At 51.2% G+C, this 20,001-nt stretch overlaps 1 protein-coding gene across 2 annotated transcripts in view; it reads right to left on the bottom strand.

The window, feature by feature from the left end:
* Positions 1 to 8,296: 8,296 nt before the first annotated feature.
* Positions 8,297 to 20,001, bottom strand: part of LOC137335687 (serine/threonine-protein phosphatase 2B catalytic subunit gamma isoform-like) — a 73,707-nt gene continuing 62,002 nt past the window's right edge. Inside the window, exon 14 of one of the 2 annotated variants that reach the window (XM_068000982.1) lies at positions 8,297 to 8,489. In XM_068000982.1, the coding sequence (XP_067857083.1) occupies positions 8,404 to 8,489 (86 nt within the window). In that variant the 3' untranslated portion in view covers positions 8,297 to 8,403. Of the gene's footprint in view, positions 14,362 to 20,001 lie in introns of both variants that reach the window. The other variant, XM_068000981.1, reaches the window with a different exon arrangement.

Consider the following 20,001-nt stretch of genomic DNA (forward strand, 5'->3'; position numbering starts at 1 on the left):
CTGTTCCACCAGCTGGTATAAAGATGGTTACCGCCATGGAAGGAGCATTCACCTCATGGCCTGTCAGGCCGTTAATCAACCTGCAAATGCTGTTTTCTTGCTAATGCTGAGTGTGGATGTTTCGGGCCCAACGCAGCACCACTGAACGCAATCCCTTGGTTGTTATTCCCTCTATCAAAAACACTTCCCCTCCAGTCCCCTGAAATCTCTGCCAGCTGCCACTTTCCAGTGAGGGAATTATGAATGGGCAGCTCCAATTTAGCTAATGCTTATGTGGGGAGCCCTCAGAGAAGGTTCACGTTTGACAGATCACTGTTTCGAGACCAATTCCAACTCAGCGCCCAAAGTCAGGGCCAGCGACCGAATAAGACACTTCCCGTTTTTTTATTACACAGGATTCCTGGTGCTTTGGGGGAAATAAAATCACATCCCGCAATTCCGCTTTTCCATGAAAACTGCAAACGTGCAGAACCTCTCCTCTATGTTAAGAGCATGGCTCGACCCGGTATTGCCTGCCCATATCTATATATTGTTAAAAATCTTCTATGGGGCACACACTCCCTGTGCGCACACCTGTTGTCACAATTTTTGTTCACACTCTGCTGTCACCATTTCCCATTCAATTTTGGTAGGTCGACTGTCGCAATATAATTGCAGGCTCTGACGACTGGGTGGCCATGTGATGCAGGTTCTCCCACGGCACTGTAAGGTTGGGAGTTCCAGGATTTTGACCCAGCGACGATGAAGGAACGGCCGATATATTTCCAAGTCGGGATGGTGTGTGTGACTCAGAGGGGAACGTGCAGGTGGTGTTGTTCCCATGCACCTGCTGCCCTCGTCCTTCTAGATGACGGAGGTCGTGGGTTTGGGAGGTGCCAACGAAGAAGCCTTGGCGAGTTGCTGCAGTGCATCCTGTGGATGGTACACACTGCAGCCACGGTGCGCCGGTGGTGAAGGGAGTGAATGTTTAGGATGGTGGATGGGGTGCCAATCAAGCGGGCTGCTTTGTCCTGGATGGTGTTGAGCTTCTTGAGTGTTGTTGGAGCTGAACCCATCCAGGCAAGTGGAGAGTATTCCATCACACTCCTGACTTGTGCCTTGAAGGTGATGGAGAGGCTTTGGGGAGTCAGGAGGTGAGTCACTCGCCACAGTGAGACGTCAAAGGTAAGGCAGGTAGGTGGTGAGTATCTCATCTGTTTTCTTAGGACTGTGGGCTAAGTAACTTATAGCATAAAACTAAACTTTTTTTTAAGAAGTAACTAAACTTAATTTAATAAATTAAACAAGGCCAGTACTTGGTTCAACCTAAAAATAATTTGATTGGCATTGTAGTAATCAATTAAATAAAATAGTTATGACTGGGCAGGAGATGTGTTGCAGCTGCTTTATGTGGGAGCTACTGGACAGTTCTGTCCAGGGCGACTCCATCTGCGGTAAGTGTCTGCAGCTCGAGGAACTTCGGCTCCGAGTTGAGGGGCTGGAGTCCGAGCTGTAGACACTGCGAGGCATCGGGGAGGGGGAAAGTTACCTGGACACTTTGATCCAGGAGGCAGTCACGCCCTTTCAACTAAATACTGTATAATTAGCACGTGGTCAGGGACAGGAGGGTGTGACTGCGAGTGAGGCAGGTACGGGGATCCAGGAGGTAGCATTGCAGGAGCCTCAGCCTCTGCACTTGTCCAATAGACACGAGGTTCTTGCAGCCCTTGTGGACGAGTGCAGGGACGATGAGCAAACTGGCCACGGCACCGTGGTTCGGGGGCCATTCAAGTGGGGGGAGTAAAAAGGAATGTGATTGTAGTAGGCGACTGTATAGTTAGAGGGATAGACACTGTTCTCTGCAGTCAAGAGCGAGAGTCCCGAAGGCTGTGTTGCCGACCCGGTGCCAGGGTTAAGGACATCTCCTCAGGGCTGGAGAGAAACTTGGAGTGGGAGGGGGAGGATCCAGTTGTCATGGTCCACATAGGTACCAACGACATAGGTAGGACTAAGAAAGAGGTTCTCCTGAGGGAGTTTGAGCAGCTAGGCACTCAATTAAAAAGCAGAACCACAAAGGTGATAATCTCCGGATTATTACCTGAGCCACGAGCAAATTTGCACAGGGTAAATCATATCAGAGAGATGACTGCGTGGCTCAAAGATTAGTGTGGGAGAAATGGGTTTCGATTCACGGGGCACTGGTACCAGTACCGGGGAAAGAGGGAGCTGTTCCATTGGGACGGGCTTCACCTGAACCATGCTGGGACCAGTGTTCTGGCAAACCGAATAACGAGGGCGGTAGAGAAGGCTTTAAACTAAATACAGGGGGGAGGGCTCAGGTGGGGCGAAGTTTAGATTGATAAAGAGAAAAGACAAGGAAGTAGTACAGGAAAGTGATGGGGGTAATGATAAACAGAGTGTGTCAGGAAGGGACAGAGCGTACAAACATAAGAGTGCACCAACAAATGGGCCGGGGTAGGAAAGAATGGTAAAAAGACAAAATTAAAGGTTCTTTATCTGAATGCGCACAGCATTCATAATACGATAGATGAATTGACGGCACAAATAGAAACAAATGGGTATGATCTCGTGGCCATTAGAGACGTGGTTGCAGGGTGACCAAGGTTGGGAGCTAAATATTCAGGGTTATTTAACATTTCAGAAGGATAGGAAAAAAGGTAAAGGTGGTGGGGTAGCTCTGTTAATAAAGGATGAAATTGGTATAATAGTGAGAAATGATCTTGGCTCAGAAGATCAAGATGTTGAATCAATTTGGGTGGAGGTAAGAAATAGCAAGGGAAAGAAATCACTGGTGGGAGTAGTATATAGGCCCCCTAACAGTAGCTACACTGTAGGGCAAAATATTAATCAGGAAATAAGGGGGGCTTGTAAAAAAGGTAATGCAATAATCATGGGCGATTTTAACTTTCACATAGATTGGGCAAATCAAATTGGAAAAACTAGCCCTGAGGAGGAGTTCGTAGAGTGTATTAGGGACTGTTTCTTAGACCAATACGTCAGGGAACCAACCAGGGAACAGGCCATTTTGGATCTGGTAATGGGTAACAAAACAGGATTAATTAATGATCTCAAAGTAAAGGATCCCTTAGGAAGCAGTGATCATAACATGATAGAATTTCACATCCAGTTTGAAAGTTAGGATCTTGGGTCTGAAACTACTGTATTAAACTTAAATAATGGAATTGGCTAAAGTGGACTGGGTAAACAGATTAGATGGTATGATGGTGGATAAGCAGTGGCAAACATTTAAAAAGATATTTTATGACTCGCAACAAAAATATATCCCTGTGAGGAGGAAAAACTCCACAAAAAGGGTGAACCAACCATGGCTAACTAAGGAAGTCAAGGATGGTATCAGGTTAAAAGAAAAAGCATACAACATGACAAAGATTACTGGTAAGCCCGAAGATTGGGAAAACTTTAAAAACCAGCAAAGGATGACTAAAAGAATAATAGAGGGAGAAAATAAATTATGAGAGTAAACTAGCAAGAAATATAAAAACTGACCGTAAAAGCTTCTACAAATATATAAAAAGGAAGAGGGTAGCTAAAGTAAACATTGGTCCCTTAGAGGATGAGACTGGGGAAATAATAATGGAAAACAAGGAAATGGCAGAGGAATGGAACAGATATTTTGTATCTGTCTTCACAGTAGAAGACGCTAATAATGTACCAATAATAGTAGAAAATCAAGGGGCAAAGGGGAGGGAGGAACTAAAAACAATCATTATCACTAGAGAAAAAGTACGAGGTAAACTAATGGGCCTAAAGGCTGACAAGTCCCCTGGACCTGATGGCTTGCATCCGAAGGTCTTAAAGGAAATGGCTACAGAGATAGTGGATGCATTGGTTGTAATCTTCCAGAATTCACTAGATTCTGGAAAGGCCCCAGCGGATTGGAAAACCGCAAACGTAACACCCTTATTCAAGAAGGAAGTGAGACAGAAAGCAGGTAACTATAGACCAGTTAGCCTAACATTTGTCATTGGGAAAATGCTAGAATCCATTATTAAGAAAGTAGTAGCAGGACATTTGGAGACTCATAATACAATCAAGGAGAGTCAACATGATTTTATGAAGGGGAAATCATGTCTGACAAATTTATTAGAGTTCTTTGAGGAAGTAACGGGCAGGGTGGGTAAAGGGGAACCAATGGATGCAGTATATTTGGATTTCCAAAAGGCATTCGATAAGGTGCCACATAAAAGATTACTGCACAAGATAAGAGCTCATGGTGTTGGGGGTAATATACTGGCATGGATAGAGGATTGGCTAACTAACAGAAAACAAAGAATCGGGATAAAAGGGTCATTTTCAAAATGGCAATCTGTAACTAGTGGGGTGTCACAGGGATCAGTGCTGGGGCCTCAACTATTTACAATATATATCAATGACTTGGATGAAGGAACAGAGTGTCTTGTGGCCAAATTTGCTGATGACACAAAGATAGGTGGAAAAGCAAGTTACGATGAGGACACAAAGTGTCTGCAAAGGGATATTGACAGGTTAAACGAATGGGCAAAAACTTGGCAGATGGAATATAATGTGGGAAAATGTGAAGTCATCCACTTTGGGAGGAAAAATAAAAAAGCAAAATATTATTTGAATGGAGAAATACTACAAAATGCTGCGGTACAGAGGGATCTGGGTGTTCTCGTACATGAAACACAGTCAACATACAGGTGCAGCAGGTAATCCGGAAGGCAAACAGAATATTGTCCTTTATTTCTAGGGGAATGGAGTATAAAAGCAGGGAAGTCATGCTACAACTGTCTAGGGTGCTGGTGGGACCACACCTGGAGTACTGCGTACAGTTCTGGTGCCCTTATTTAAGGAAGGACATACTTGCATTGGAAGCAGTTCAGAGAAGGTTCACTAGGTTGATTCCAGGTATGGAAGGGTTGTCTTATGAGGAAAGATTGAACAGGTTGGGTCTATATTCATTGGGGTTTAGAAGGATGAGAGGAGATCTTATTGAAACATACAAGATTCTGAGGGGACTCGATAGGGTAGACGCTGAGAGGATGTTACCCCTCATGGGGGAGTCTAAAACTGGGGGGCATAGTCTCAGAATAAGGGGTCGCCTGTTTATGACGGAAATGAGGAGGAATTTCTTCTCCCAGAGGGTCGTGAACCTTTGGAATTCTTTACCCCAAAAAGCTGTGGAGGCTGAGTCATTGAATACATTCAATGAGTTAGACAAATTTTTGATCAGCAAGGGCGTCAAAGGATATGGGGAAAAGGCGGGAAAGTGGAGTTGAGGTAAAAATCAGATCAGGCTCGAGGGGCCGAATGGCCCACTCCTGCTCCTATCTCTTATGGTCTTATAGAATACCCGGCCTACGTACACCATGTATTGGCAGGGAGACCGTACTAAAGGAGCTCCTTTAAATTCGTTCAATATTTTCAATACATAACAAACTCAATACCTTTTGTGTTCGGAATATTCCACACCTCAACTTCCCTCTCAGGAGCGAGGACTGATGGGCTGTTAACTCCAAGCAGGCTCGGGAGGAACTGGTGACTTTGGACCTCGGGTTCCCAAAGCTCTCCACCTCTGGGGTTTTCCTTGCCTCATGTCTGGGTCGGCTGTAGACTAATTGACAATGGCTCAGTGGTAGCACTCTCGTCTCTGACTCAGAAGGTTGTGGGTTCAAGCCTTTCTTTTTAATTGAAAGAGATTGATTGCCATGATTAGCCAACAACTCCATATTAGCGTATCACGTGACTGCCAGGATGGTGGAAGGCCAACTGGATGGACCTGAGTCTATCGTCGTTTAGGAATTCCTATGTTCCTCTCTCGGATCTGGTTTGTCGGTGCAGGAAGAAGGGTTAATGTAGCTGTGCTACGTGCTGCAGGAAGCAGCAAATACTTCAGTGAACAATTCTCATCCTCTGGCATCAGTCGTGGGTAGCACGGAGTCAGAAGGTCGTGGGTTCAAACTCCCCTCCAGAAACTTGAGCGCGCCCTGTAGACCCTCTCAGGTGGATGTAAGAGATCCCACGGCACCATTTGAAGGACAGCAAGGAGTACGCTAGATGCCCTGGCCAACATTTATCCCTCAACCAACATCTCTTTGAAGAAAATTAGCTGGCCATTTATCTCATTGCTGTTTGTGGGATCTTGCTGTGCACAAATTGGCTGCCAAGTTTCCCTACAACAGTGACTACACATCAAAAGTGCTTCTTTGGGTGTGAAGCGCTTTGGGACGTCCTGAGGTCATGAAAGGCGCTATATAAATGCAGGTTTGTTCGTTCTTTCTTGTGTAGCCATAGAAACCCCTAAAGACTGGCCACGAAGAAACTGATCTCTTCCTCCTCTCTCCCCCCCCCGATGGACGTCAATGAGTTTTAGATCCACATTTACCAATTCCACCATCTATTCTTCAGTTGAGTCTGGGTATGGTGGCATTAACTGACCCATCACAACAGCCTGATCTACAATGCTCAGCCATTTGATCCAGGGGCAGACTCCACTTCAGTTTTGCTTTAGCTGCTATTGGGTGCTCCAAGGATCAGACTGGGAGGTTGGAACCGTTACCTGAATCAACCTTACTCGACCAGAGACCAGTAAGCAAACTCATCTAATCAGGTGGCTACGACCGCCTGTGAAATGGCTCCTCATTCTGTTTCTTCTCTCTCTGTCTTCTTACCTTGGTCCCCATCTTATGTCCAATGCACCACACACACCCCCTCCATTTCCTGCGTGCGCAGCCCCCTCTTCTTCCCCACGCAGGCAGCGTCCCCCCCCTCCAATCTCTTTCAGCGGAGACCTTCGGAGAGTCACCTGCTTTCTTTTCACCCTTCGGCATTGATTGATCACATCACCTCCACGGGATGGGACTGTCTGCACACCACAGCCCCTCAGGCAGGAACAAGACATTCTGAGCAGAAAGGTGCCCTCCTTCAGCAGCAATGGTACAACGGAATTCAATGTAGGCAAATGTGAGGTCATCCACTTTGGATCAAAAAAGGATAGAACTGGGTACTTTCTAAATGGTAAAAAGTTAAAAACAGTGGATGTCCAAAGGGACTTAGGGGTTCAGGTACATCGATCATTGAAGTGTCATGAACAGGTGCAGAAAATCAAGGCGGCTAATGGAATGCTGGCCTTTATATCTGGAGGACTGGAGTACAAGGGGGCAGAAGTTATGCTGCAGCTATACAAAACCCTGGTTAGACCGCACCTGGAGTACTGTGAGCAGTTCTGGGCACCGCACCTTCGGAAGGACATATTGGCCTTGGAGGGAGTGCAGCGTAGGTTTACTAGAATGATACCCAGACTTCAAGGGTTAAGTTACGAGGAGAGATTACACAAAGTATTCTCTGGAGTTTCGAAGGTTAAGGGGTGATCTGATTGAAGTTTATAAGATAATAAGGGGAACAGATAGGGTGGATAGAGAGAAACTATTTCCGCTGGTTGGGGATTCTAGGAATAGGGGGCACAGTCTAAAAATTAGAGCCAGACCTTTCAGGAGCGAGATTAGAAAACATTTCTACACACGAAGGGTGGTAGAAGTTTGGAACTCTCTTCCGCAAACGGCAATTGATACTAGCTCAATTGCTAAATTTAAATCTGAGAGAGATAGCTTTTTGGCAACCAAAGGTATTAAGGGATATGGGCCAAAGGCAGGTATATGGAGTGAGATCACAGATCAGCCATGATCTTATCAAATGGCAGAGCAGGCACGAGGGGCTGAATGGCCTACTCCTGTTCCTACGTTCCTAGCTGCTTCTGCAGGGACTGAACAGCAAACCCGGGAACAAATGGCCCAGGGCATAACCCAGGAGTACAACTGCCCCATAAACACCCTGGACAACTGGCCCAGGGCCAAATACTGATGGTGTGCTCGCCTAGACAGGTGTCGCATTGGTCATGTCACTGTGATCCGTGAAGCCTGGGCTAATAATTCAGTAGAACGCGACCTCAAATCCCACCGTCGCAGTTTGAGAGCTTAAAAAGCCACTCTGAGCTTCATAATAAGACTCAGGGACAGGCAATAAGTGCCAGCGATGCCCACATCCCCGAGAATGAACGAAACAAAAAAAAGGCTCAAGTGGAAGATGCTCATCTTCAGAGACCTGGACCAAGCCGAAGGAATCACACTGGACACCTAGCAACAGAAGATCTAACATGCTGGGGGGGCTGGCTGACTGCCAACTACTTTGGGAGCATAGGAGGTCCACCATCTGGGCTGGTCAAGCACGGATCCTGCTCTGCCTTTATGGCAGCACTTCACACACTGCTGGTTCAGATGCGAAGGGCAGAACAGGAACACACATCCGGAGCACGGTCTAATGAAACCAAACTTGTATTTTTAATGCAAATTTTGTTACAAGAAAAGTCTGCTTTTGTCTTATCGCTGTGCTAAATTGGAAACCGTTACAGTTTTCTCAGTGCACTTACAAAAAAACACAAGTTAATGAAACTTTATTTTTAAAACCAACAGTATCAATGCAGAATTGCTCTCCTGAGGGGGGAGTCGGCCCTTTTTTAAAAAAAAAATAAGAACTGTTAAAAGCACACATTTAAAGATTCTGCAAACAGTAGAACTCTTTTTTTTAAAAAAAAGACACCAAAATTTGATCACATTGCTATTGAATTGGAAGTCGAGTGGTTAAAACAGGGAGGAGGGTCACTCGGTCCTCTGAAGGGCCCTTCCTCACCAGTATAATTTAAACCTGAGGGGCCTCCAAATTTCGGCCTAGTATTCCTGACTAACCAGCCCGTAAAGTCCTGGTATGACAGCTCTGACTTGCCACAACAAAGTGGGCGAGAAGCCATTTTAGACATTACTGTTTTAATTTTAATCGGGGGGGGGGGGGGGGGGGGGGGGGGAAAGACTTTCATGTGAATTTAATGACGCCAATTTTTGAATGTAGCAGGGGCGAGCCAGCAGTCAGTGTTCCCACTTGTTTCCAGGCGACTCGAGGGCACCACGATACTGAGCCAAGAGGCCCAAGTTTGGACAGCCCCGCTTTGAAGGGAACGAACGAAACGAGAACCAAAAAACACCTTTCGGTAAAAGGGAGCTCTTCCCTTCTCCCCGCCCTCCCCCCAAAAGCGGCCAAGCATCAAATAGGCAGCGTCCGATCAAACTGGTTGTCCTAGCAACCAGTCAACGCTCGGACGGGCGGCCGCGGCGGGACTGTGCGGCTCTTTAAAAGCAGCTTGGGGGCGGCTCAAGCCAGGGGACGGTCTAGTGCAGCCCGTGCCTCGTCGGCAGATACGGGAGTTGACGGTCACCGCCTCGATAGGAGTGGGCCGATCTCGGGACTGTCCCAACTTCACTGGGTCAAACAAACAAATCAAACCACCTCACGAGAAACGGTTGAAAGTACCGATGCTCCCACCCGCTCCCCCCTCGACCAGCCCCCCACTGTCACCTGAAAAGCAGGAGCACGGGGGATAATCTGTGCAACAAACCCGACCGCAACGAGCTGACTGGAGCGTCCGTCGTGCAAGCGCCAATTTGCCGGCCGTGCGACGGCCTACACGGCCAGTGGCTTTTAGCTGCACCCCCCGCCAATGCCGTCTCTGGTCTACAAACCAGCCGCCTTTCCCAACAGCGAAGGGCGCCCAACTGACGAGGGACGCGCGTAGTTCCCACGGGGAGGGGCTGGCGAGGTTAGTTCAGGGCTCTTTGTAAAGTGGGGGGAGGTATCTAGTTCGGAAAACAGACCGGAAGTCGCAGTGGGTTAAGCCCGCCCGCTCTTCGCTGATCAGTATCTTGAGCGGTCGTGGGCGGGCTCTGCACGCCAAAGAGCGGGAACGTGCGCCAAAGACCAGAAACGCCCCAAACGCTCCAGGGCGGCTGTCACTTTAAGGCAGGGGGATGGCGGAGGAGCTAGAGGCCACTGGACTTGCTTGGGAGATCAGCCTTAAGGGACATGGAAGTCAAAAAGGAACAAAAAAAATGCCCAGGTCAGTCAACACTTGGAGAGAGGAAAGACCCAGGTTATCTGGGCCAATGCCATCTCCTGGACCAGTTTGCATCGCGTAAGGGGAGCGGAGAGGAAATTTCCAGATCTTTTTTCCCGTCTAATTGTCCTGGGGTTTTTTTTTTGCCTCTCTCAGGAAATCACATGGCGTGTGAGGAGTGTCTGTAGAGGGCATAGAGCATTACAACTGTGGGGGGGGAAGGCTAAACGGACCATTTTCCTGTCTGTCACTGTCCTCTGTTTTAAGGTCGTAACCCTCATCAGCTCCTCAATTCTGACAACGGATAATTCTCCATCCAAGCACCCAGGTACTGAAGGGGGGACATACCTGAAATGTGATCACTTGCCCATTTTTTTTATATACACTCACTAACTGACCTGCTGTGTGTTTCCAGCCATCTTTGGTTCATTACTGAAACGGGATTAGTTTTACAAGGGGGAGGGAGGGGTGCCGCCACACTCTGCAGAAGGGAGTCGACACAACCCAGGGCAATCAGATATCCAACTCCACATCACACAGACGACAGAGGGAACGTCTCGGTCTGGTGGAGTTGGCTGATTATTGGCTGGGCTCTAAAGAGCGAGAGAGAGAGCGGGGGGAGCGAGAGAGGGAGAGAGAGAGCGGGGGGAGCGAGAGAGGGAGAGAGAGAGCGGGGGGAGCGAGAGAGGGAGAGAGCGCGCGGGGGGAGCGAGAGAGGGAGAGAGCGCGCGGGGGGAGCGAGAGAGGGAGAGAGCGCGCGGGGGGAGCGAGAGAGGGAGAGAGCGCGCGGGGGGAGCGAGAGAGGGAGAGAGCGCGCGGGGGGAGCGAGAGAGGGAGAGAGAGAGCGGGGGGAGCGAGAGAGGGAGAGAGAGAGCGGGGGGAGCGAGAGAGGGAGAGAGCGCGCGGGGGGAGCGAGAGAGGGAGAGAGCGCGCGGGGGGAGCGAGAGAGGGAGAGAGCGCGCGGGGGGAGCGAGAGAGGGAGAGAGAGAGCGGGGGGAGCGAGAGAGGGAGAGAGAGAGCGGGGGGAGCGAGAGAGAGCGCGGGGGGAGCGAGAGAGGGAGAGAGAGCGGGGGGGGAGCGAGAGAGGGAGAGAGCGCGGGGGGAGCGAGAGAGAGCGCGGGGGGAGCGAGAGAGGGAGAGAGAGCGGGGGGGGAGCGAGGGAGGGAGAGAGAGCGGGGGGAGCGAGAGAGGGAGAGAGAGCGGGGGGAGCGAGAGAGGGAGAAAGCGCGGGGGGAGCGAGAGAGGGAGAGAGCGCGGGGGGAGCGAGAGTGGGAGAGAGCGCGGGGGGAGCGAGAGAGGGAGAGAGCGCGGGGGGAGCGAGAGAGGGAGAGAGCGCGGGGGGAGCGAGAGAGGGAGAGCGCGCGGGGGGAGCGAGAGAGGGAGAGCGCGCGGGGGGAGCGAGAGAGGGAGAGCGCGCGGGGGGAGCGAGAGAGGGAGAGCGCGCGGGGGGAGCGAGAGAGGGAGAGCGCGCGGGGGGAGCGAGAGAGGGAGAGCGCGCGGGGGGAGCGAGAGAGGGAGAGCGCGCGGGGGGAGCGAGAGAGGGAGAGCGCGCGGGGGGAGCGAGAGAGGGAGAGCGCGCGGGGGGAGCGAGAGAGGGAGAGCGCGCGGGGGGAGCGAGAGAGGGAGAGCGCGCGGGGGGAGCGAGAGAGGGAGAGCGCGCGGGGGGAGCGAGAGAGGGAGAGCGCGCGGGGGGAGCGAGAGAGGGAGAGCGCGCGGGGGGAGCGAGAGAGGGAGAGCGCGCGGGGGGAGCGAGAGAGGGAGAGCGCGCGGGGGGAGCGAGAGAGGGAGAGCGCGCGGGGGGAGCGAGAGAGGGAGAGCGCGCGGGGGGGAGCGAGAGAGGGAGAGCGCGCGGGGGGGAGCGAGAGAAGGAGAGAGAGCGGGGGGAGCGAAAGAGGGAGAGAGAGGAGGTGAGAGAGCCAGGGGAGCGAGAGAGGGGAGGTGAGAGAGAGCCATAAAGGGGGAAGTAGAACGGGGGGGGGTGGGGGGAAGAGAGAGGAGCGATCCAAAGGGGAGCAAGAGAAACAGAGAGAGTGAGAGCGGGGAGAGAGGACGACAGAGAGGTGAGAAAGACACACAGAGGGACAAGAGAGAGACAGAGATAGAAAGTGAGACATAGAGAGATAGAGCGAGAAAGACTGAGATAAAGAGGGGAGGGGGAAGGAATCCTTCCATCAGTGTGATTTGTCAAGCATTGGTTTCGGTGAAATAATTTAGAAAGAAAAGTTGTGAATGCTGGGACGCAAACAACAGAAAATGCACCGGTCCGTGAGCGTGAGAGAGGAGGAGACCGACTGGTTAACGTTTCGGGTGAAACCCTTCATCAGAACCCCTGAAAAGTAGGTGCTCAATTCCATGGGGTCCCATTTCAAAAACGTTAACCCACCTTTCCCTTCTCAGGTGCTAACCGACCCGCAGTGTCTTCCCAGGACTTGGCTTTTGGGGAGACAATCGGAATCGGGTTGTTTCTTTGAGGCTGCAATGGAATGGAGCCCATCACCATCGTGGGAGCACCATCACTACTGGGATTGAAGTCGGGTTGAGGAGGAGGCCCACAACTTCTCAGGGCCATTCGGGGAGGGGGCTTTGCCACTCTCGCCCGCGTCCCCAGGGCAAAGAAAGAAAAATTAGAGCGGGGGGTCTCCACATCGCTGAGAAAGAGCTGGCGGGGGTCAAAGGTCGGAGGACCAACCCTAAGGTCGCAACCCTTCACTGTGCAGATGGAGAATTGTACACACCAATCCCCTCTACCAGGTGAGCTTTAGGAGGACACACCTAAGATGGAGGGGGAGGAGGGAGCAAGAACCAAACTGATCGGTCAACTCAAGACCAACTGGTCCGTCTCCCTGCAGAGCAGCTAAAACCAGAGGTCACCAGCCCACGCTCGTCAGCCAGGCTGGGGGGGGTGGGGGGAAAAGGAACGGAGCAAGGGCCCTCTCTCTCTCTTTCTCTCCCTCCCTGACATCATCTCACAGAGACATGTCCCCCACCACAGCACCAGATCTTGCCCTCCCACCATCACCCCCACCATCCCTCCCCCCTTCTGAGCATCACCCCGCAGCCGAGCTTCCCGACTCAAGAGGGCCTTGGCAATCAAGAACGTGCGACGGGCGTCCCTTGTCTCGGGATTAAGGTGAGAGAATGAAGATGGGACACAGACCGTGTGGCGGGCGAGACAGACTACCCACCCCACCGAAGGGAAAAAAACAGAACGAAACGGGTTTGATTCTACATTTTCTTTTCTCCAAAAGCTTCGCACAGGCTCTCACGTCTGACCCTCTTGGCTTAAAACGATCGGAGCCACAATTAGAAGATAAAGCCCTCGGAGGGAAGAGGGGGCTGGGAAGCGAGCGTCTCCCCCCCCCCCCACCCCTCCCCGAGATCGGTCGGCAGTGCTGAACCAATTGTTTAAGGCGCCCGAACGGGGAAACGCGGGACGGCCTGGCGGTGTGGTCGAGGCGCACTGAGAATCACGCCAGTTGTAAAGATTCAAGTAATTCTTCGGATGGATCCAAGGGGAAGGGCTGGGTGGGAGGCGGGGGAGGAAGGGAGATGGGGAAGAGAGAAAGCAGCTCAGCAGTGAGGAAGGAGGGCAAGTGACGCCAGCCTTTGAGACGGCGCTGGCTCTCTGCGGCCCACACAGCACGAGTGCTGCAGGAATGCCGGCTCGGGAGACCCTCTGCTTGGACTGCGACGCTCCAGAGAATGGAGGGGGGGGGGGGGGGAAAAGAACAAGTGTCAAAGTAGCGAGGTGGGAGGTGCGGGGGGAGTGAGATAACACACGCCCAGCCCGGGAAGTAACGTTCCCGGCCGTCCCGACCAAAAGCTACTTTGGTCTGAGCGCTCCCTGATTCACCTCGCTTCAATCCCACGGAAAGAGGCTGGCTTCTGGGGTGAGGGGGCACCATTTCCTCGTCGCACCACATAAACTGGGCACTGACCGCCACTGAACAATAGAGTGGGCGGGGTGGGGAGGGTGGGGGTGGGGGCATTTGGATTCCGAGACGCTCCCATCTCGCAAGCAGCTACAATAAATAAATCGGACCGCATTGCGCCTGAGAGACGGGGCGCGAGCTGCTAGTGCGCCACCTTATCCTTCGCTTTGATTCCCTGGGCGGACTTGGCAGCCGGTGTGCCAGGCTGAGCGGGCACGGGGCGCGGCCGGTGCTGGGCGTTTGCGTGCTGCCGTGAGCTGGTGGCGTAGGGCATTCGGCCGGGGGGCTGGACGGGGGCAGTCGGCAGCGGGGGCGGGGCGTTGGGCAGTCCGTAGGTGGCAGCGTAAGACTGGGTGATGCGCTTCGCCTGGGCCTGAGCCTGGGCCTGGGCCTGGGCCTGAGCCTGAGCCTGAGCCTCCTGCTTGAGCTTGCGTGGAGGCATCCGCTCATTGATCCGGTCCAAACCCCTGGCCTGTTCGAAGCTGATCTTCTGCAGGGAAACTTGCCCTTGGAGATAGACACAGAGACAAAGCAACGTGTAAGGTCATGGGGTCACTCACTCGCACGCCCAACACTGCCACAGAAAGGCTTTCCCTTAACCCTTAACAAAGGACCAATTCCACAAGTCCGACAAGTGACACATTTTACAAAAGAGTCTCGCAAGGGCGAATGGTGCCCTTTCAGTGTTCATATAGTTATATAAAGCTCTAGTTAGACCCCATCTGGAGACTGCGTTCAGTTCTGGGCACCGCACCTCAGGAAGGATATATCGGCCTTGGAGGGAGTGCAGCGCAGATTCACCAGAGTGATACCGGGGCTGAAAGGGTTAAATTACGAGGACTGGTTGCACAGACTAGGCTTGTATTCCCTCGAGTATAGAATATTAAAGGGTGATCTAATTGAGGTGTTTGAGATGATTAAAGGAGTTGATTGGGTCGATGGAGAGAAACTAATTTCCTCTGGTGGGCGGAGTCCAGAACAAGGGGGCATAACCTTAAAATTAGAGCCAGGCCGTGCAGGGGTGATGTCAGGAAGCACTTCTTCACACAAAGGGGAGTGGAAATCTGGAACTTTCTCCCCCAGAAAGCTGTTGAGGCTGGGGGTCAATTGAACATTTCAAGACTGAGATTGATAGATTTTTGTTGGGTAAGGGAATTAAGGGTTACGGAACCAAGGCGGGTAGAGGGATTTAAGATACAGATCAGCCATGATCTAATTGAATGGCGGAACAGGCTTGAGGGGCTGAATGGCCTCCTCCTGTTCCTATGTTCCTTCACTTGTTTAGCACGAAGAACACAGCCAAAAGCTCCGTGCATGCTCTCTGGACCGGGCAGTGGTCGGTGGGGTTTACTGATAAACACAGATGCGTTTACAAGGTGCATCGGATAAAATCGGAATTTACTCCAATCGTCCCTGCAGGCCGCTCCCAGCTCTGCCCGTGGTGATTACACAAGAGTCAGACACGCCTGGGACCAAGTCTCCTCTCCCCTCCGCTCCTCCCCCCTCGTGAACACCTTACCTTTAGGTGTCCGCCGTGGCTCAGTGGGCAGCACTCTCGCCTCTGAGTCAGAAGGTCGTGGGTTCAAGTCCCACTCCAGAGACTTGAGCACAGAATTCAGGCCGATACTCCCAGTGCAGTGCTGAGGGAGTGCTGCATTATCGGAGGTGCCATCTATCGGAGGAGACGTTAAACCGAGGCTCCGTCTGCCCTCTCAGGTGGAAGTAAAAGATCCCATGGCACTATTCGAAGAAGAGCAGGGGAGTTCACCCCAGTGTCCCGGCCAATATTTATCCCTCAACCAACATTAAGAGAGATTATCTGGTTATCTCACTGCTGTTTGTGGGACCTTGCTGTACTTAAATTGGCTGCTGCGTTTCCTACATTACAACAGTGACTACACTTCAAAAGTACTTCATTGGCTGTAAAGTGCTTTGGGACATCCTGAGGTTGTGAAAGGCGCTATATAAATGCAAATTCTTTCTTTCTTTCCCATGAGCAGAAAACACAGACCACCAGAGCTTCTCTTATTCACGGTGCTCCTGATCGATGCTTGGCCGTCACTCTAACTGGTGCAACAGCAGCAATGGTACAGGACCCTCGCTTTGAAAGAGCTATCCGATTAGTCCCACTCCTCCTGCTCGTTCCCCATAGCCCTGCACGTTTCTCCTTCAGTTATTTGTCCAATTCCCCTTTGAAAGTCACTATTGAATCTGCTTCCACCGCCCTTTCAGGCAGCGCATTCCAGATCATAACTGCTCGCTGCGTAAAAAAAAAATCTCATCTCTCCTCTGGTTCTTTTGCCAATTATCTTCAATCTGTGTCCTCTGGTTCCCGACCCTCCTGCCACTGGAAGCAGTTTCTCCTTATTGACTCGATCAAAACCCTTCATGATTTTGAACACCTCTATCAAATCTCTCCTTAACCTTCTCTGCTCTAAGGAGAACAATCCCAGGTTCTCCACATAACTGAAGTCCCTCATCCTTGGTACCATTCTAGAAAATCTCCTCGACACCCTTTCTAAAGGTTTTGCCCCATTCTAACTAAATCAGATGCTCTCCCCTCCGGACAGGGGTGCTGATGATATGCCTGTTGCCCTCAAGAGGGGCTCCTCTGGACTTACTGCTGCTCATTGCCGCCATTTCAGACTCTCCTACTCCCACCGTTCCTCCTCCTCGACAGTTTGCGCCTTGTTCTAAAGAGACTCAGGTTCCTGTTACCTTTTCTGACTGCCCCCCACGCCTGTACTTGAAGTTACGGAAGCTGCCGTCAAATCGGCCATGGTTGGGGCCCAGTCGTTGGCTTTTGGCATGGCTGTTTCACTGCTGATCTTTTAGCCCGTGACACCAATCTCTGGGTCTCTGCTCCACAACACGTTGGCGTTCCATTTGTCATCTGCTTGGACAACCCAGAATTCTTTGGCAGGCTCAGACACTGGGCCCTCGTAAACAATTCACCACCGTGGTCCTCCCATCAAAGCTCATTATCTAGTTTCGTCTCCAAACTGTGCCATTAGCTGAAGCAGATCCTATCTCCCGTTTCCCCCGCACCCCAAGTGCTCGCTCCTCCCTCCCGCTCCGTGCCTTCTCCAGATCAAGGGCCTCCTCCACTCATTGTCGCTCCCCCGACCGGTCACCCTCAGTGCCAGTACCGAGGGATCGCTGCACAGTCGGAGGTGCCGTTTCTCGGCCGAGGCGTTAAACCGAGGCCCCGTCTGCCCTCTCGGGCGGATGTGAAAGATCGCACGGCCCCATTCAAAAGAGCAGGGGAGTTCTCCCCGCTGTCCTGGGCCGATATTTATTCCTCAACCAACATCACTAAAACAGATTATCTGGCCATTATCACATTGCTGGGTGCGGGATCTTGCTGCACGTAAATTGGCTGCCCCGTTTCCTACATTACACCAGTGACTACACGTCAAAAGTATCGCATTGGCTGTAAAGCGGTTTGGGGCGTCCTGAGGTCGTGAAAGACGCTGTTTAATTTGCAAGTCTTTCTTTCAACGTGGTGTTTGCCTGGTCCCACTTTGCATGAATGTCCCTCAGATCTCTCATTCCTTCCAGCCCGCTGACAGTGCAATGGCTGAATCACACTGCCTTGGCTGTACCTCCCTCTTCCTTTTCTCCGACAATCTACAGCCTTTTAAAAGCCTGAGCGCGGCATCATCGAACTAGCTACAGATTTACCCTCCTCTTCTCAGCCTTGGTGGAATCGTTGAGTGCGAGATTCAGCACCACCGACAAGAGCATCCAAAGTGGCTTTTTTTTTTTAAAAAAAACTATTCGTTCACGGGATGTGGGCGTCGCTGGCGAGGCCGGCATTTATTGCCCATCCCTAATTGCCCTCGAGATGGTGGCGGTGAGCCGCCGCCTTGAACCGCTGCAGTCCGTGTGGTGTGGCAACTCGACACTCTGCAAAGCCTCAAAGCCATCCACAAACTCACAAACACAAAGTGTCGCGGCGTGCTGAGTTTCTGCCTGTCCACCACACTCAAGATTGGGTCCGGCCACGCTGGCCGAGCGGCCACAGGATGTCCCGTCCAGCTGGACTGTACCCGACCGCCTGGTGGAGAAGTTCCTGAAGAACCCCCCTTTCGACCACAAGGCTGTCAAGACGGTGGTCGGCACAAAATGTTCTGGGGGTCCTGCAGGGAAGGGAGAGGGTGGATCCGATGCTGCATTCGGGTTAGGGTTAGGGTTAACTGGCAGTTCCCCATCCAGACCGTCGATGCCATTTGGCAGAACGTCTCGTCGCCAGAACTGACCAAAAGGCACCAGGATGTAGCTTGGATGGGAGCGAGAAGGGCCCTCCCAGTGTGGCCTTTCGTAAACGCACGGCATCTCAGCGCCACCGCGAGCTGCCCTCGAGGCTGCAGCGAGGACGAGACCATCATCCACCTCCTGAGGGACTGCCCCTTCGCACAGAAGGAGTGGAGAGAGATGCGTTGGTATCTGTCCCAGTTCATCCCCGACAGCTCAGTAACACATATAGTTATATTAGGAAAAAGAGGGTGGTCAGGAGCAGTGTTGGCCCCTTAAAAACTGAAAGTGGGGATATTGTCATTGACAATGGGGAAATGGCGGACATGTTGAACAATTACTTTGCGTCAGTATTTACAGTAGAAAAAAGGGATAGCATGCCGGAAATCCCAAGAAAATTAATATTGAATCGGGGACAGGGACTCGATAAAATTAACATAAGTAAAGCAACAGTAATGAAGAAAATAATAGCACTAAAGAGTGACAAATCCCCAGGACCAGATGGTTTCCATCCCAGGGTTTTAAAGGAAGTAGGTGAGCAGATTGCAGATGCCCTAACTATAATCGTTCAAAGTTCTCTAGATTCAGGAACTGTGCCTCTAGATTGGAAAATTGCACATGTCACTCTGCTTTTTAAGAAAGGAGAGAGAGGGAAACCGGGGAATTATAGACCAGTTAGCCTAACATCTGTTGTGGGGAAAATGCTGGAGTCTATAATTAAGGATAGGGTGACTGAACACCTTGAGAATTTTCAGTTAATCAGAGAGCTGGAATAACCAGCCATGGGTCACTAATCTTCCCAGCGTGCAGCCGTAGCATCACTGGTCAATTGGTCAGGACAGTCGAAGACTTTGATCAGAAGACCACCAACAGGTCCTTGTCTTGTTTATTTCTCCTGATTCTGTCTGTCAACCAGCCTTGCCAGGAGCTGTACAGTGCTCTGTTCAGGCCACACCTTGATGGCTTGAACTGAGTACCAGGGAAGTATTCAAACCCTGGAAACGCTGGAGAGTTGATCCCTAGCGTCTGGAGTGATGAGGCAAGGTTAGAAAAACTTGGGGCTCTTTCGCCTTGAAAGGTGACGAACGAAAGAGACCGTAAAGAAATACCCGAGATAGTAAGTGGAACAGAAAATGCCAATCTGGAGCAATACTTCAAACGCTGCTTTCTCTGGATCGAAATTCAGCACCGGATCCCAGGAAAAAAAACACCGTCCGTTACTGTTCAGGGGGATCTACACGGTAACATCCAGGAGTGACTTCAGTGACTCATAGCAGTTTTTATTTTGGACTTCCCTCTGCTTTGTGTTCCCACAGTGGGAGGGAGAGATTGTGTTTCTCTCAGTTTAGCCTGCCCTCTGTTTCTGATGCTGGCGACTGTATGCTTCTTTGGGATGCAATCTGGTTATTGGTACAGCTGAGTCAGGCAGTGCGCTCCTGATGATGGAGATGGGTGTGGCCTAGGAGTTTGGCAGCGATTTTGTAGGCAATCTGCTTGAACTTCTAGGAACAGGAGCAGGCCATTCAGCCCCTCGAGCCTGTACCACCACTCAATTAGATCATAGCTGATCTGTATCTTAACTCCAGATTGACCATCTCATGCTAGCCTAACTTGAATTTTAAGGTTATGTACCCTTGTTCTCAACACTTTCAGCAGAGGAAATAGTTTCTCTCTATCTCCCCTATCAAATCCTTTAATCATTTTAAAACACCTCAATTAGATCACACTTTAATTTTCTTTACTCGAGGGAATACAAGCCTAGTCTGCACAACCAGTCCTCATAATTTAACCCTTTTAGCCCCTCAGACATTCTCACCTCAGCTCCCAGTCCAGAGGTCAGGTGTTATTTGCTCTCCCTGTGTCAGTCGATTCCTGATCTGAGGGGGAGGG

The sequence above is a fragment of the Heptranchias perlo genome, chromosome 20 (genome assembly GCF_035084215.1).
Source record: "Heptranchias perlo isolate sHepPer1 chromosome 20, sHepPer1.hap1, whole genome shotgun sequence".
In the NCBI taxonomy this organism is placed as follows: domain Eukaryota; kingdom Metazoa; phylum Chordata; class Chondrichthyes; order Hexanchiformes; family Hexanchidae; genus Heptranchias; species Heptranchias perlo.